Consider the following 18,152-nt stretch of genomic DNA (forward strand, 5'->3'; position numbering starts at 1 on the left):
TCTTTCTGGAGAATGGGGGACGAATGAAAGTGAGGTACTTTTCTGCATAACAGAGGGAAGCAGCCCAGAAAAGGAAGGTAGAAGCATCTTTGTCCCACACGAAGTAGCCAACAGGAGGGAATGTGAGCAATGACTTCCTTGTGTGGCCATCAAGCACAAACAAAGGAAGCTGTGGCTGAGGAGACAGGTGCCCTGGAATTTGTTTATTTCCAAGGCTTTCCAAGTCTGTTCCATATGGCCCGGGGCCATAGGACCTCACAAAGTTTCAGCCACCACGTTCTCAAAATAGAGCACGTTTGTGACCCTCTCAGGTTCTGCAGTGACACAGACACAAAGCTAGCATCTTCTCTGAACAGCCCAGAGGAGGGGACCTGGGAACCTAGGAGGACATGTTGTCAGGGACAGCTTAGTCATTTGGACTTACAAGCTGTTACAATTGGAGGGAAGTTAGTCACATCCAGTATAAACCCTTTATTTTACAGTTGAGGAAACTGAGGCCTACAGATGGGAAATGACTAGTCCAAGGCCTCACAGGAAGAACAGAGCTGGGAGTAGAGCTCAGAATCCCCCACTCCCAGCCTGGTTCCTTGCAAAACCAAACTCAAAGCCATTTCATAAGATGAGAGAATGGCTTTTGGGAGGAATCCCTTGGGACCAAAATCAGAGCCTGAAGGGAAAGACTAAGGAAATGAATATATTAACATTTAATGAAAGCCTTCGATGAATAGGCATCATGCCAGCCTCATTTAATCCTCTCTAAAATCCCCAGGTTGGAGATATTAGTGCTGCTGTAACAGCTGTTGAAACTGACAATTAAAGAGATGAAGTAAACATGCGGTGGAGTAAGTATCTGAACCCAGGTCTGCTTGAAAACTGCCTGTGCAGGGTGCATGGGTGGCTCCGTTGATTAGGCTTCCGGCTCTTGATTTCGGCTCAGGTCGTGATGTCATGGTTTGTGGGTTCGAGCTTCACATCGGGCTCTGAGTTGAGTGCATGGAGCCTGCTTAGAATTCTCTCTCTCTCTCTCTCTCTCTCTCTCTCTTTCTGTGCCCCTCCCCTGCTCTCTCTGTCAAAATAAATAAACCTAAAAAAAAAAAAAAAAAAGCCTGCACTTTACTGCCCCAGCTGGAAACATCCATTGGTCCTGGAGTTGTCACTGATGTGGTAAAACCTGGGAGAGAAATGAGGCAAAGCCAGCAGCGTCTCTGTTTTCCTATGGTGAGCAGTGAAAGCAGGAGTGGACGGCTCTTTCCTAGGGCATGAAGGCAGGGTGAACAAAAACAATGACACCCGATTCTGAAGTCATAGTTTGTGTTATGGAGAAACTATCTTCTGGATAAATTTAGGATCTCTGATCTCATTTTAGATACAGTTACTCCAAAAGCTCTTTTTCTTTTGGCCTATGTATTCTCTCTGCTCTTAGGAATGCTCTTTTGATCCCAAATCAAATCCCTTACATTTGGTTTTGACACCGGTTATTTTTAAGGTTTTGTATATAATTTGCTTCTGAAACACTGTTGGCCAAGAACCATGAAATCCGTTTCATTACCAAAATCCTTCTAGGCCAAGTTCTTTAAGAAATGAGATCACCTTCAGATGAATTGTTAGCAAAAATTAAAGCTATAGCCAGTAGCATGGATATGTTTGGGCTCTTGGCCAAGAAATAAGCCATGTGTGTGAAAGAAAACAGGCTAACAATTCTGGACTCTGGTCTCCGTGGCTGCATTGCACATTGACCTCACCGGTAATTATCCAAATTAATTGCCTTTCGGGTTGTGTTCTCTCATCACGGAAACCTTCCTTTCCCAATTCAACCCATGTGGGTTAAAATGAGAAAACAAAAGCAAAAATTCCGCCCCACACCCAGAAGCCCCTTCTGTCAGGGATCCCAGGTGGACCCGGGAGAGCTGTTGGAGGCTGAGAAGGGCTGGTGATCATCGCATACCACACATAGGTGGAGGGCTGTTATTCTGTTTCCCGCCTAAGAGAGGATACCCCTATTGTTTCTGAAAACGCTGACCAGGACCCACACTTCCAACAAAAATTCCTCTATCCCCGCAACAGCAGCAAAAGCAGCGGCAGAAGCAACAGCAATAGAGAAGTGTTTTGATGAATTGCAAGATGGATAGGGCTTTCAGTGCCCCCAGCCCTGCTGATACCAAACGCCTTTAAGATACAGCCTTTCCCATCCTAATCTACAAAGGAAACAGGAAAAAGGAACTTAAAACTCCCTGTGCTCAGACAGAAATGAGACTGTTACAGCCTGCTTCTGTGCTGTTCCTTCTTGCCTCTGACTTGTAAACAGGACCCAGTAGAACATGCGAATGGAAAGTCACAAACCTCTTGGTGTCTGAAAGGATCCTTGGGACCTCATGCACATCTGCGGAAACTGGATGGAGAGATTTGGGGAAGCATGGACTCTTTAGCTGGCTTAGTTCTCTATGGAGTCAGCTTGCTCCTTTCTGGTAAGGTTTGGCTTTGTTGCCTTTTTTTAATTTAATTTTTTAGGTTTTTTTCTTTTTTCAACAGTTAATGATACTGGGCTTTCTCACCAGTATTTAGTTCTGGTTAACAAAGGGCAGCTGTGTTATAGGCACTGTTTCTCTAGGACTTTCCATTTAATAGATGTGAGGATTAAAATGCAATGTCTTTGTGGCTTGGAACTGAGTTTTTTGAGAGTTTCCCTTCCGCTTATTTGCCCCCTATGTTGCCACAGACCCTATGAGAACTGATTAGGTCACTTTATTTGTGGAGAATCACTTACTATGGCACGTTATTTTACTCTTCCTCAACAATCTTGGGATTGTTGCCTTATTTAAAAAAAACAAACAAACCCAGTTTTACCTGCTTCAAAAAAAATCTTGCATAATTTTTAAAAAATGAAGTTCATGCAGACAATTATGGGGACCCACTTAAAGCAATGTACAGATTGTCATTTTTAAAGGAGAACAAAGATGCTTTTCTATAAAGATGTCATATCCACATCCTATTACAAATTTTTAAAAAATATTTATTTATTTTTGAGAGAGAGAGAGCACACACGAGAGCATGCACTAGTAGGGGAGGGACAGAGGAGAGGGAGTCACAGAATCTGAATCAGGCTCCAGGCCCTGAGCTTTCAGTACAAAGCCCTATGTGGGCTTGAACCCTTGAACCACGAGATCATGACCTGAGCCAAAGTCAGACGCTTAACTGACTGAGCCACCCAGGGGCCCTAGCCACATCCTATTTTAGTTAAAGCAATCAAATTCTAGGCTTTTTGGGTTTTTATTAGACCTTGGGCCATGGCTATATAATTATTTTCTGTTTCTTTAAAAAAAAATACTTGGCATGTAGTAATTTATAAAGTCTTTATTGGCCCAGTGAAATGAAAGTTGGGGCACTTATCCAGATTACCGGGCACAGGAGAAGATCACAGCCTGTTGGAGGGCTAAGGAATGGTTGGCTTGCATGTTTTTAGATCTGGTGTGTGTGTTGCCCAGATTCTCCACACAGTGGCATGCCTCTGATGCTTACCCACCCTGAGGGACGCTGTCTGAAAGTGGTATCCAAACATGAAGTACAAATCACAACTCTGATTGCCTTAGGTCTCTCCCTTTTAGTTTGAAAACATTCTAATTATTGTAATGAAGATAGAAATGATACTGGAAATGGAATTGCGCAAACGTACTGAATTGAATGTTGCAGACTATATTATTAGAATTTGATCTGAACATACACATAAGTTTGTGTTACATTATTTTCATACTTTTCTATATGCTTGGAAATTATTAAATATTCAAAAAATTAATCCAACAAGAGAAACGAATTGCATGTAACTTGTTTATAGCATTTCAGATCACTTTCAACACCTAGTTATATTGAGGATTTAATCATATTTTGAGACTAAGAACGTGTAATGTCAGTTGCTGAGATGCTTTCACTATGTAGAAATTATATTAACATAGAAATGTTAATTTCTCATGTTATATGCAGCTTTAAATCAAAGAATTATGATTCCATTTTTGTTTGGCTTTTTTTCTGTGTGACATACTTATGAGTAACATGAAATCTGGAACTAATTCCACACCAGGGATTCTAGTAACGCAAAGCCCAGGGTCTATCATTGGTCTGAGCTATTTTATAAGTTAAATCACCTATGTGTGCACACATGCCAACACACACACAGTTTTAATTCACTATTTGCCCCTCAAAGTGACTGTGTCATGGCACTTTGTAGTCTAGGCTTAGAAGAGCTGTCATAAAATCAGACCAAAAAATTATGTGATTGAAACAGTTGCTCCCTGTCTAGACCTTAGTTCCCTGGAAACATAGCCCTGACTTCAACAGGGAGAGGCCCAAGGAGAGGGATTTCATCCTCCTATTGAAAAGGAAAGGTGACACTAGCAAGATTGGTTTCTGGGGTAGGTCTGTTGTATTGGAATCCTAAGTTCCCTTCCCAGTATAACTCTCCATGGACATGAACACACAAGGCTTGGTAATTGCAACAAGAATCCAGCATGATTATATCTACAAGCATAGGAGCCCATTCTTTGCACCAAATTCCCCTGGTAGACCATAGTAGTGGAACAAGGGACTTATGGTTTATGGTTCTCTCTATTCCAATGGGTTGTTTCTGATTTTTTTTTTTTTTTTTTTGTAACAAGTAAGACTGAAAAAATATGTCACATTTGCCTCAGTGAAGGTGGCTCTGGGTGGCAAATATCCGTAAGAGGTTTGGAAGAGGTATATAATTTTCAGAAGACTTCCCCAACCTACCTAGATTCTGGTACATTCCCCTCCCCATTGAGAATCATGGCCAATTTCAGCTTACAAACAAGTTATAATAAACATACTAGCTTTCCCCCACTCTCCCGTCCTCACCAAACTAGGCTGTTCTCTCTAAAGAGTTGTGTATATAGCAATACAAAATACAACAAATTACTCTTTCTGCTTTATCATAGTATGTCCTATGTGATCAACGCCGACCCACTGGGAAGTCTCTAGTAGTATGCCTTCATATCTCTTTGTTGTTTGATTTGACATTTTAAGTAACAACCTGGGTTCAGAGATAGTGGATATCTTATCTGGAATGACAGTGGAAATTCGGTTATAAGGTCAGGGAAGTGGTCCCAGAGGGAACCTTCTCATTAGGGCTGGTCTTGGAAGGCTATATCAAGTCTGAGTAATCAAGGGTGGAGGTCTAGTAGCTGGGACCAGAGACACACCTGGGAATTATTCGCACAGGGAGGAGTTTTGCGTTCTTCACAGATGCTCCCTCCTAAGCATTGTCTCTGTTGGAAATGTCAGCATTTCCCTTTCAGCTCTATGCTGGGAGAGCTTCCTGCAAGAGCTCCAACTCTTCTAAGACATCCCTCCAGGAGGGAAGAACTCTTCCAAGGCCATTTCAGAGGACTATGCTATGTCCTCTGGGAGATTCATATGGGTGGGCTCCAAATTTTTCTGACATTATCTATTTGACTACTCCTAAAAAGATAGGTATGTAATTGTGTAACCTGCTTATTCCCTGTAGATGGCTCATCAGTCAGAGCATAGAACCTGGATTCAAATGATTTCTCTAGGCTGGATGAGTGGACCAAATCCAAAAGACAGCCCTTTAAAATAGATGAATGTGAAGTCATGAGTTTGGTTTCAATAAATGGATGTATGTATGTTCAGTGTGAGAGAGACTTGGTTTGTTGAGTTTTCTTTTTTTTTTAATTAAAAAAATTTTTTAAGTTAATTATTTTGAGACAGAGAAAGCGAGTGGGGGAGGGGCAGAGAGAGAGAGAGAGAGGCAGAGAGAGAATTCCAAGCAGGCTCTGCCCTGTCAGCACGGAGTCTGGTGTGGGGCTCAGACTCAAGTACCTTGATATCATGACTTAAGCTGATACTGAGTCAGATGCTTAACCAGCTGAGCCACCTAGGCGCCCCTGTTTATTCAAATTCTTAGTGATTAACACGTTTTGGTGATACGCAAAATTCATAGATGCCAACATGTGCTCTGCTTGCTGAAAAGGTAATTTATAAGCTGCAACAGTTCACTTTAGTAGATATCTAAGGTCCAAATTAGAAATGGTAATCACTGTACTGCTCAAAGAATACCCATTAAACACTGAAGACATTGAGAAATTTGGCAGTAAACATAGTGGACAAGCAGGAAGGTGAGTGCTTTAGAAACCATTTTATATGGGACTATTTAGCCAGGGAAAAGAGACCAAGATCAGCATTTTTAAGGGTTTCCATGTACAAGACCCCATAGATAGTGTATTTTGCCAGATCTAGGATAGAGGGGTGAAGAGAGTTAGGCTTTATTGATGGAAACCTTCTAAAAATTGGATCACCATCCCCATGAAGAGTGAACTCCCACACCGGAGAGTGTTCAGGCATAGGTTGTGTGATATCTATCAGGAACATCATAAGGATGTGGAGTCTGATGGTTACTATACTTGTCTTTCACATCTCTTCCATTTTACTATTTCTCTGTGAGTTCAGAAAAGCCACCAACACCTTTGAAACCAAACAGTGTGTTTCCCGAATTTCAACTCAATCCACATGACTTGTGAGAGAAAAAAGTGTACCTGCACATGTGCGATCATGGCTCTTCTGAAGACACTCCTTTATGGGACTGAGGTGGATCTAATCAAGAAGGCAGGAGAAAGAGTTAAGAGTATGAATTGTGAAGCCACAGACCTGGGCTTAAGCTCAAATTGGATGACAGTGGGAAAGTTACTTGATTTCTCGAAGACACCATTTTCTCATCTCTTATGGATGAGAATACGTATTTCCCAGAGTAGTTATGAGGATCAAGTGTGATAATGCAAGAAGAGAGCTTAGCCGGTAAGAACTTTCTAAATAAATGAAGCTAGTGTAATAAAAAAGGGGAGTATTTCTCTGAGGACCTCTGTGCTAGTTCCAGACTGGTTTAATCTTTTCTAGCATGTAGGGGAGTTACTGCTCATGTAAGCAGTCTCTTTCTGAAATAACTCAACATAGGGTCACCTGGATGGCTCAGTCGGTTAAGTGCCGACTTCAGCTCAGGTCATGATCTTGCAATTCTTGAGTTTGAGCCCCATGTTGGGCTCTGTGTTGACAGCTCAGAGCCTGGAGCCTGCTTGGGATTCTGCGTCTCCCTCTCTCTCTGCCCCTTTCCTACTTGCTCTCTGTCTCTCTTTCTCTCTGTCTCTCTCAAAAATGAGTAAACATTAAAAAGTTTCTTTTTTTAAATAACTTAATTCCTCAAATTTTATGCTTGTCTCTCCCCACTTGGGCTACTATCCCAGTGCTACTACTCCTTCATCCCTGCTCTTGGCCCTTCTCCTTCCATCAGGCCCATATTTACAGTCTACACATTTTTTCCCTCATGGCTCTTGTTCATGCTGTTCCATCCATTTGGGAATGACACCCTCCATGCCTTCTCTGCAAACAAAATTGAACTCAACTTGCCTGGGTCAGCTCTTCCTCATGATCTCCTTCCCTTTATTCTGAGTTCCCTTCTCATAGAGGCTGTGTCTTGAGCTTTGGGCACATAGATTTAGCTCCATTAGCCTTTAACATCTTTAACAACAGATAATACTTCTTTTTTATTCTCTATAGTGTGTTGCATTTAATGTTCACACATTTAATGTGTGTGAAACATAAAAATACACTCATGAAAGTGGCTTTTTTTTTTTTCAACGTTTATTTATTTTTGGGACAGAGAGAGACAGAGCATGAACGGGGGAGGGACAGAGAGAGAGGGAGACACAGAATCGGAAACAGGCTCCAGGCTCTGAGCCATCAGCCCAGAGCCTGACGCGGGGCTCGAACTCACGGACCGTGAGATCGTGACCTGGCTGAAGTCGGACGCTTAACCGACTGCGCCACCCAGGCGCCCCAAGTGGCTTTAACTAGGCCTTTACCTTATACAAGGTATTGTTTGATTGTTGAATATTACCCAAAAGGTATGTATACTTTTTTCAATAGACATTTGAATTGTTGGCTGCCTTTTGTTTATTCATTTTTTCATTCCTTTACTCAGCTATCATTTCAGTCAATGAAGACCTATTGAGGATTTACTCACAAAGCCAAGTCCTGTACTGGATTCCAGGAATGCAAAAAAGGATGAGTCATTTTTCCCCCTTGCTAAATTCACGGTTTAGAGGGAAAGAAGAATATAGGCACATGAATTATATGATGATATGATAAATGTTATCGTAGGGATATATATAAAATCGAGCTTTTCAAGAGCTATAAAAACTGTTTTTGGCTCCAATAATAAAAAATGAAACTTTAAAATCTAAGTTATGCATAAATGTCTAAAAACATAGAATATCGATTTCATTAGTTGCTAAATTTAGTATAAATAAACTTAATAATATTTGAAATGAATCTGTAGCTTAGATGTTCCTCACTTTGCAAGAACTCCCTAAATAGTTGTGACTATTGCCAATTATTGCCACTTGTAATTAGGAATTGCTCGTTATCAAATGATTTGAAAACTAAGAAGATAAAAAGAAAAGGGAAGAAAGAACTTCCCATTAGAGAGAGCAGGGGGTCTGAAATAGCAGGTAAAGGTCAAGAAAGTTGAGTAAGGCTGGAATGTAGGGTGGAAATGGAGAATTAAGTTTGGGGTCAGATCAGGAAGGGCCTTGTAGGGCATTTTAAGTAACTTGTACCTCATTCTGTACATGTTGAAATTTAGTATGGTGTTTGTTCTATCATAGTTGATGTCTATCTTGGAAAAATTACTGTGATAATAGTATGGAAGATGGGTTGACCTGGCAGAGCCTGTAGGCCTGAAATAGTGCGGCTTTTCAACACTCCAGGAAGAAAGGCCTGGATGGACAGGGGGGTTGAGAGTATTGAGGAGATGAAACTGTAAGGGTTGGTGATTGATTGCATTTGGGAGATTGAGAGAAATGGGGGAGAATAAGTATAGTTCCACTGTTCTGGTTTGGGTAGTGGTGGTGCCATTCACTGTGCTGGGAAACATGGCAGGAGGAACTGATTGGAGATGAGCTGAGATGGAGCAAATAATGATTTTGTATGTGTTGATTTTGAAGTTCCATGTAAAGGGAAAATATTTAGCAAAATTTGGGTCTCTGAGTGTGAAGCTCAGATGAAGGAGACTGGGCAAGGGCTTGAGACAAACACCCTTGATTCATGGGAAGTGAAGCCATGGGCATGGACGTATATGAAGATAAAGTGAAGGGACAAAAAAGAGAAAGTAGCCAAGTGGGGGCAGCAATCAGGGAATTGGTAGGAAAAGCAAATCCAATTAGATTTCTTTCCTGGAATTTTAGAGAATTGGTGTTGTGGTAGCTAAGGAAGAAGAAAGTTTTAAAAAGAGGAGAGGAAGGGCAACTAGGTGGCTCAGTCAGTTAAGCATCTGATTTAAGCTCAGGTCATGATCTCATGGTTTGGGGGTTTGAGCCCCGCTTCAAGTGAGCCCTGCTTCTCTCTCTCGCTCTCTTTTTCTACCCCTTGCTCACTTGCGCTCTGTCTCTCAAAAAAAAAAAAAAAGATAATAAAACAGTTGCTGTTAAAAAAATAAAAAGAGGAGAGAAGGATTGGGGCAGCAGACTGACAGCCTCTGGGTTTGGCGTGGTGGCACCAGGTTACAGGTGTGTAGTTTTACAGGGAGCCAGCCGCACTCCTAACAGTGTGGACCAGGACTGGAAGGGATGTCAGAGGATCATTTGGCATCACTTCCAGCCTTCAGGAAAGGGGATGTCTAAAGTTGCCTCCCTTATTTCTGGAATTTCAAACTGATAACCCAATTCCCACCGGTCTGGCCAGACTATTCCTTAACTCAGAGCACACGTGCGGAATGTTTTTTAGATTGAGCCATGCCTGCTTTCTTCTGCACCCCGCCTCCCACTCTTGTCCCTTCGGGAATCGGACTGTCCTTCTCTTCATGTTCGTTTCCCCCGGCTGCAGGGCAGGTGTGGGGACGTGGGTCTGCCAGATGGAAAGAGTCCTGACTCTTTTCAACACATCCGTTGATGGGAGGGAGCGCATTCCTTCTGCCTGGTTGGTTCCCTGTCTAACATGGTATGGATGACAGGGAGCCTGTCAGGCAGCCAGATGAGGGACATTGTGGGCGGCTGCTGTTCACTTTCTGCTTGCCACAGCCCTTGCTCGGGGCTTGACCAGTGAGGTATATGTGGTGGTCACACCCATCTCAGCAGATCTGTCAGCTTTCCCGCTTTTGTTAGAGGGTGATATCATGCTTCCTGGGGGGAGTGCTGGAAGACAATGCTCGGCCACTTTTCTCCAGATACAATAGGCGGAGTCAGGAAGGCAGTATTGACATTGCTGGGGCTGGGGAGGCACTCACTGCTCTGCGGCCGTCAGATGGTGAACCAGCTTAACCTTGGCACACAGGGCCTGGGTTGTGCAAGGCGTCTGGCTGCAGAGCCAAAGGGGACTCCGCCCTGGGGACAGAGCTACTTTAGACATCTGGGAATCTGGGATGGGCTTCAAATTCTGATCCCTGTGTCAAAAACAACCACAAAACAATAATAGTACCAGATAACAAAAATGACTACCGTAGCTTGAATGTTTCTTTGTGCCAAGTGTTTCATATGATTTTTAATAACTCATGACAATTGTGCACAATAGATATTATCATTTGTTTTTTTTAAATAGATGGTGGAACTGAGGCTCCAAAAGTGACTTGCCCAAGGTTAAAACGTAGTAGACATCCATTATTTTGGACTGCCTAGCATCCCTATGTGTTAAGAGCTGCTATGATTTCCCTCCATGTGACCCTGATGGGACTGCCAGTCATGGCAGAATGTGCCATTCATCTGACCACAACCATTGGTTCAGATGGAGGATGCATGACCCAACAGGGCCAGGTAGACTCTGGCTCGGGGAATTGATGAGAAAACATTTTCTCTCTTTGGTGAGGACACTGGGCACCCAGAGCTACCAGCTGCCCTGGGCACTTGAAGGAAGCTAGTCTTTGGAAGGAGAGAATGAGGACAGTAGCACAGAGAACCTGGAACCATGACAGGCTCTCCATATTATTGGAGCGCTGAGTGCAGTGGTTTTTAGAAATCCACTCCTGTACCTTCCAAGTATGGGATCCAGTTACCTTTATTTGCTTCCACAATTTTCAGTTGGTTTCTGTCTCTTGAAAGTGAATCGTCCTGAGTGATGCCATGGTTTCAGTAGGAAGTGATAGAGGCAAGAGTTAAACTGAGAATGACCTGAAGCCCAGTTATGAGTTCTTTTAAACTCTTCACTGTGTGGTCTTCTAACTAGTGTTTCATGGTCACCGCAGGCTGGTTCCTGGAAAAGGAGGCTGATGACAGTACTTAGTCGTGTGGTTTTAGGAAAGATTTTAAAAGAAACATTACTTCAAAGTACTTAGTACAGTGTTGGTACATGACAAGCACTCAAAAAAATCAAACGCTGTTAATTGTTTGCTTATAAACAAAGCTGGAGACTCTTAGGTTGCTTTATGCTGGTCTTTGCAAGGCACATCTTCACCCTTGAGGGCAGGCAACCCGTATTCTATGCCAGATGGAGGTCTCTGCTTCACTTGGTGAAACTCAGCATTAGTACCCTTCGTAGCTTGGCCTTGTCTCAGAGAAAGGAGTGAAAGGAGTGGTTTCTTGATTTTTTTTTTTTTTTTTTTTTTTTTGCTAAATATCTGGAGTGTCAGGTAGGAGAATTCCTTCCAGTGGATCTCATAGGTAGCAAGACAGTTCTTCCTGCTTTTCTCCTGCCAGCTCCCGATTCCTCCTTTTCTCTTGTCTCGACTGAACAGAGGCTCTAGGATGATTTGTCATTTATAGGTCCCCACCGCACTGATCCCAAGCCTAATTCCTAGTTCTTGACAATTTACTGTGGAATTGTTAGTTCCAAATAGAAGTTGCCTCATTTTTGACTAAGCTCATTATCGGATTTTAGGACCCATCCTGGAGCGAGAGAGAGAGTATGTGTGTGTGGCAGCAGCTCTCCTCTCATTTCACCACCATCTTTGCCCCAATTACTCCTGTTCTTACTCTGAATTCCTCTTTATGTCCAGTACCTCTCACATCCGGAAAGCACTTTCTAATCGGCGGGGGTTGATTCAAACACCCACCTGCGTTACTACTCATTGCTACCACTTCAGAACCAAAGGGCACGGTGTCGTAGCCGTTGGTTGTGGTCGGCACTGTTTCAGAAACCAGTCTTTACCTGCTTCTCAAGGCTCTTGCGATTCTCAGTCCCTATGTCACATTGGAGGGATATTTCAGCCATACCAGGCTCTGCGGTTTCTAAACATACACTCTTGAAGCCTCCGTGTGCCTTTGTGTATGTTGTGTCTTCTGCCCGGAATGCTCTCTTCCCATCCCCTTTTTCATGTGACTTATTCATGCTTCAAGGTTTATCTCAGGTTCCAGCTCTTCCGAGAAGTCTTCCTTAAACTTCTTGCGTGGGTTTGCGCCCTGCCTTCACCTGGGCTTCCACTAAAAACGTGGCCTGAAGTAAAGGCATATGCGTAGGTAGATTATTCGGGAAGTGATCTCGGGAGCAGGAATGAGGGACTAGGGAAGTAGAACAGTACTAGGCAGTGTTATATGCTGGTCACTGCTATGGATGCCTGGTACCCCAGATATCCTGAGGAGCCTTATACAATGAGACTCAGAACTGTTTACCCACAAAGAAAAAGGAGAGGCATTCATCCATTGCTATTCTCCTCCTCTGTTCAGGGTTATGTAGATAAAAGAAACTAGTGGGTTACTGCTGGTATCTTGTACTGTTGTGCCGGGGAAAGTCCCAGGAAAGGAAAAGACATGTACTTGCCTGGGCACTGGGTGAGCTACTTTGACACCTGCCTAAAGTGGCTGCTGCAGGTGGGAGTGGGGTGGATTTGCATTGGTGCCCAAGAACTGTCACATACGGGCACCCCTATGCTTGCCTCTGTCCTCATACTTGGAACAGCAGATGACAATGAACAGTTTGCTTGTTGGTGCCACCCACTAGTGAGCTGTGGTTGGCATTTCAATATTCCCAGCACCAGACGTAGTATTGTGGCTGGCAGAGAAAGGCTTTGTTTATTTGTGTGTTTATTTTTGAGAGAGCACAAGTTGGGGAGGGGCAGAGGGGGGGGAACAGAGGATCCAAAGTGGGCTTTGTGCTGACAGCAGCAAGCTCAGTGTGGGACTTCGACTCATGAACTGTGACGTCATGACATAAGCCGAAGTCAGATGTTCAACCGACTGAGCCACCCAGGTGCCCCAAGAAATGCTTTAATAAATGGGTTTGCATTGGATTAAATGTTCCAACCTAGTGCTTCCCTACGTGTGCTCTATATATTACTGCTGGCCTGAAAAAGATGATTGTATGTGCTTCCTGGAAGCATATTTTAAATTATCTATTTTTGTATCTAAGTGTAAATATATGTGTGTATATAACTGTCATATCAATCAGGTGATTTAATGAATATTCTTAATATGAGGCTCAGAAAAAAATGAGCTAAAGAGAATGGTTAATAGAATAATTGTACAAGCAGCATGTAGATTCAGCAAGGATCATGCCTGTGGTACATAAATTAATGCACTTTGGGAGATACTGCTCTAACTGAATCAGTTAGCTAATCCTCTTTAGAACTCTGTGTCCAAAAAGAAAATAGAAAAGTGATTTGGCATGTAATGAATACCATCCCAGTGAGATGAACCAAGTGAAAGAGTCTTACAGTGATCAGTCTGTGTCAAAGGATTATCTAGGACTCTAATCTTGCTTTTTCCAGTAAATCTGGAAAATGGGCATTTGTTATTAAATCATAGACAAGATCTAGTTTACCCCTTGGACATAACTGGGGCATCCCTCAAAATAGGCCCACAAGTCAGCCAGCAGACCAGCAGGCATAGTGAGCCAGTAGAAGACCGGGTAAGTCCGTTATACTCACTCATTCAAGCTAACATTTACGGAGCCCTTTCTGTGTCCTGGGAATCTGCTAGGCATTGCAGTTAGAAAGATGGCTAAGAGAGGCACGTGACGTCAACTGGCTTGTGATATGCTTGGTGAAAAGTTCTGCTTTATGGGAGGCAGATGTTGGGAGCATGGAAAATGGAGGGAGTAATCCTGGAAGAGAACAGGGGTCTCATCACGAGGGTGACATCTGAGATGGATGGATAGGATTACACTTTGTGGAAAATCAGGAGTGGAAGTGAGAAGTAGGGCATTCCAGGCAGAGGAAAAAGCATGAAAATGGGGAATATGTTTTATGTGGCTATGCTCCAGGGCCCACTGAAGGAGGTAGCAGGGGGTAGAGCCAGGAAGATGAGTTGGGAAGGCGATAATTTGGTTTGAGTTAGGCTGAGTGGGCAGGGACAGACCAGAGACGCTTCCTGGAGTCATTAGGATGTAGAGTGAAGCTGTGTGAGGGAATGAGATTGTCCAAGAAGAGGACAGCAGACTGGTTCTGGGAACACCTGTATCATCGGGGTAAGTGGGTAGAGGAAGAGGAAACTGGAGGCATTCAATGAGAGAAGCCAAGGGTGGAGGGAGTTTTAGCTGCGTCAAAAAGTGCAGAGGCAGGAGTAGGGTGAAGGGAGGGACTAGAGAATGTGGCATTTAGGTGCTGTGTGTTGCAAAGCATTCTTGGTGAATGGCGCTGGGCTGGGGTTGAGGAGTAAGTGGGAGGTGTGGAAGTGGGGTTTGTAAGCATAAATTCCTTTCTGGGAGATGTCCCTTATTCTGGAAGATTCCTTTGACCACGTGCCTTTCTGTAAACTTGATGCGGCATGATCTGGTAGGAGGAGGCGTGAGGTCCTCTCTGCTAACACTGGCAGAGGATACACAGAGGTCTGGAGATAGGGAAAGAACTCTTACATGACAGATACTCTCTCTTGCCCCTGGATGTGGTCCCCAATTACCTGAATTAGGGAATTATTTTAGTTTCAAGAACATGATAACAGAGGTAGAAGTCTTTATGGCAGGCCACACACTAACTGTTACATAGAGTAACAGAATAGTGGAACTGTCAAAGTCTTAGAAGATTATCTGGTCCAGTATTTCTGAAGACTAACTCCTTGGAGAATCGTAGAATCCTTTATTTTTTGTCTTTTGAGTATCATATGGAGCTAATATTTGTTACCTTAAGAAATACCGGTTTGATTCAACTTTCTCATTATACAGATGCCAGCACTGTGGTTCAGTACTTTGTTTAAACTCACTCAGTGCATTAGAGGCTAAGTTTCTTCATTTCAGTGGAGAATGTGGGAGGCAATCTATAAATTCGGGCAGAATCCATGTACCGTCAAATTGCCTCTTCTGTTTAGGTTTGAGCCTCCAGATCATTCACTTATAAATTCCTTTCCTTCTCTTTTAAGTGCTTAATGGATACAGCTGCAAGGCCCCTGGCAGTGCTGGCTTGCTTTGTGCCTCCCAGCCCCCTTCCCCCTGTGTATCTCACACCCAGATTCAGCAGGGCTTTTCACACAAATAGTCTGCCAAGAGGTGTGGAACTGGAGCCAGAAACACACAACAGCTGCAGAAGGGTCAGCCACATGTAGAGGCCTAGGGTAATCTGCAGGCCTGGACACAGCCCTGACCACTGATGACTCCGGAGTCCATAAGCCATCAGCAAAGTGAGTAATACACTCATTCTGCCAGCTGCTTCTGGAATCAAACAAAAACTAGTACTGTTGCCAGCCAGCAGGGAAAGAATCACCTTTGATTGCATCACTGTCTTCCCATTAAGGCTGGGGAGAGCCTGTGGTTCAGAATGACTTCTGTTAGAGAACCTCTCTTCCTCTCCTAGAGATCACTCTCTGATAGAATTCATGGTTTATCACCCCTGCCAAGCCCACATTTTCACCTTCCCCAGGAGGTTATGAGCACAGGCTCTGGGGCCAGATGGATCTTGGTTGGAGCCCTACCCAGGGTGAAAATGGTGTGACATTGAACAATTTATTTCACCTTCCTGTAGAATGGGGATCGTGTCACCCACACTGCAGAGTGGTAAGGATTCCATGATATAAGTTGGTCAAATGCCTGGCAAGTGCAGGCTCATAAAAAAAAGCTCAGTAAATATTAACTGTCATTATTATTTCTTATGTTTCCCTATGTTCCTAAGAGCACCATGTTGCTAAGAACCTGTATAAATGTTATTCTATTCCATTCCATCCCATTTCAACATCTCCTTCCTTCCCAGCCTATTCTATTCTATGAATATTTCTTGACCTTCTACTCTGTGCCCCACCCTGGGTCAGCAGATGTAAAGATGAATAAAATAAAGTCCGTGCTGCTAAGGAGGTTGCTGTTGGGGTGTGAGTTGCCCGTGGACATTCAGTACATTCTCATCATTCCTAGTAGTTCCGTTCTATAAATCATGGACACAGCGTTAGATCCCTGCAAGTCACAACTTTTTTTGTCAACGAATCGATACATACCTAGTTTTGTGTGTGTTTGCATTTAAAGGAAAATCATTTAATGCATAGGACTGACTCATTAGTATGGGACTCGTGGTCAACAGCATGAACTGCAGCCTAAAAGGAGCTTATCTAACCATGTGTTTTCTCCTGAGGTACATCGTAGCTTTCTCATGCTTAAGAACACTAAACAGCACTTCAACACTATGCCTGGGAGCTATCTTATTCTTTTTATCTTTTGGATTTGTCTTAAAAAAATTTTTTTAATGTGAGTATAGTTGACACACCGTGTAACATTAGTTTTAGGCGTACAACGTAGTGATTTGACATGTTGATACATTATGTATGTTTACCACAAGTGTAGCAACCACCTGTCCTGTTATATTACTGTAACATTTGACTGTATTCCTTATGATGTGCCTTTTAGTTGTTTGGAGGCAATTTAAATGGTGAAACTGCCAACTAAAAGCACAAAAATGTGAAAAAATAGCACTACCTATACTGTGGAGAGGATACTGGTTTACAGTTGGGAACATGTGCATCTGAGGACTCGGGGTTTTTCCTGCTCTACTGTGCGTTCTAATGGCTGGGAAGGCATCATGAGTGCTGATTTTGAGGCAATAAATAAATTGCAGGCAAATTCAAGTATACGGAATCAACCAATAATGAGGATAGACCGTTGATACAAATGACTCTACTCGGGCGGTAATGAGGTTTCCACAGATGTACAGGCAGGCACAGGAAAGAGAGAAGTGAGTTCATTCTGGGACACTCAGCTCCACTGATGGAAATCAGGCTTTCCGAGAGGCATTTGTGACCGAGCAGACTGCGGACATGGATGCCTGAAGGGATGACGGTATGGCTGCCAGATTGGGGCTCAGGGTGGAGGGGGTTCTGCCTCCAGTGCCGTACCATGCGGCCTGGATTTGACTGGATGCCCTTAAGCAGACTTCTTCTCACCCACATTCATGTCAAAGAGAGACCCAGCCCTCTGAGACACCAAACACATGAGGAAGGACCCACCTCTGTAGTGTTGGTGAATAATAGAGTTCTCAGTAGGTCGAAGGGGAAGATGATTTGTGTTGTACAGTGTGCAAAATGAATGAAGTTCCCAAGTAGACATCTCTCTGTTTCTCTGGCAAAGTTCATCTCCAGTTCCCAGCTTCCTGATTTCTCCCCCTCCCTCCCTTCCACCTGTTCTGTTCCAGGCTATTGCACTTCACCCCTGCGTGCACATAGCACTCAGCACACCAAAGGTCAGCTAGTTATCTGGCTCCCTCTCCTGTGGACTCTTTGCAGGAGGTCTGTATTACTGGGATGGCTCTGGGGAGTTTTTACTCCATGCTTCACTCCCCACTTATCCAAATAGTCACTCAGTAAAATATTTTTTCCATATTTTGGAATAGGCAAGAAAGAAGTACAAGGTCCCGGATGAGTTACCACTCCCTCGTGCTGCCAGTTTTTCCCAACAGAATATTTTTTCATCTTGGACACATGATCCGTGGTTTCTACAGTTAATTTGTTTTTATTATTTTTTATTTTAGAGAGAGGAAGCAAGTAAGGGAGGGGGGGCAGTAGGAGAGAGAGAGATTGAAAATCTTAAGCAGGCTCCACATTTAGTGTAGAGCCCAACACGGGGCTCGATCCCAAGACCCTGGGATCATGACCTGAGCCAAAACCAAGGGTCAGACACTCAACCGATTGAGCCACCCAGGTGCCCCAGTTTCTACAGTTTTTAAAGAGCCTAGTGCAGGCCCTAGCCACACTAGATATTTGATAAGTGAATAGATTTCCATTAAACAGATGATTTGGGGAAAG

At 43.4% G+C, this 18,152-nt stretch overlaps 1 protein-coding gene across 3 annotated transcripts in view; it reads left to right on the forward strand.

Annotated features, from left to right (window-relative positions):
* The first annotated feature begins 1,876 nt into the window (after positions 1 to 1,876).
* Positions 1,877 to 18,152, forward strand: part of TEK (TEK receptor tyrosine kinase) — a 105,695-nt gene continuing 89,419 nt past the window's right edge. For 2 of the 3 annotated variants that reach the window (XM_019424206.2, XM_019424208.2), the window contains exon 1: positions 1,878 to 2,465. In XM_019424206.2, the coding sequence (XP_019279751.1) occupies positions 2,414 to 2,465 (52 nt within the window). In that variant the 5' untranslated portion in view covers positions 1,878 to 2,413. Of the gene's footprint in view, positions 2,466 to 18,152 lie in introns of all 3 variants that reach the window. The other variant, XM_019424209.2, reaches the window with a different exon arrangement.

Source organism: Panthera pardus, unplaced genomic scaffold (genome assembly GCF_024362965.1).
Source record: "Panthera pardus isolate Hobbes unplaced genomic scaffold, ASM2436296v1 HiC_scaffold_20, whole genome shotgun sequence".
Taxonomy (NCBI): Eukaryota; Metazoa; Chordata; class Mammalia; order Carnivora; family Felidae; genus Panthera; species Panthera pardus.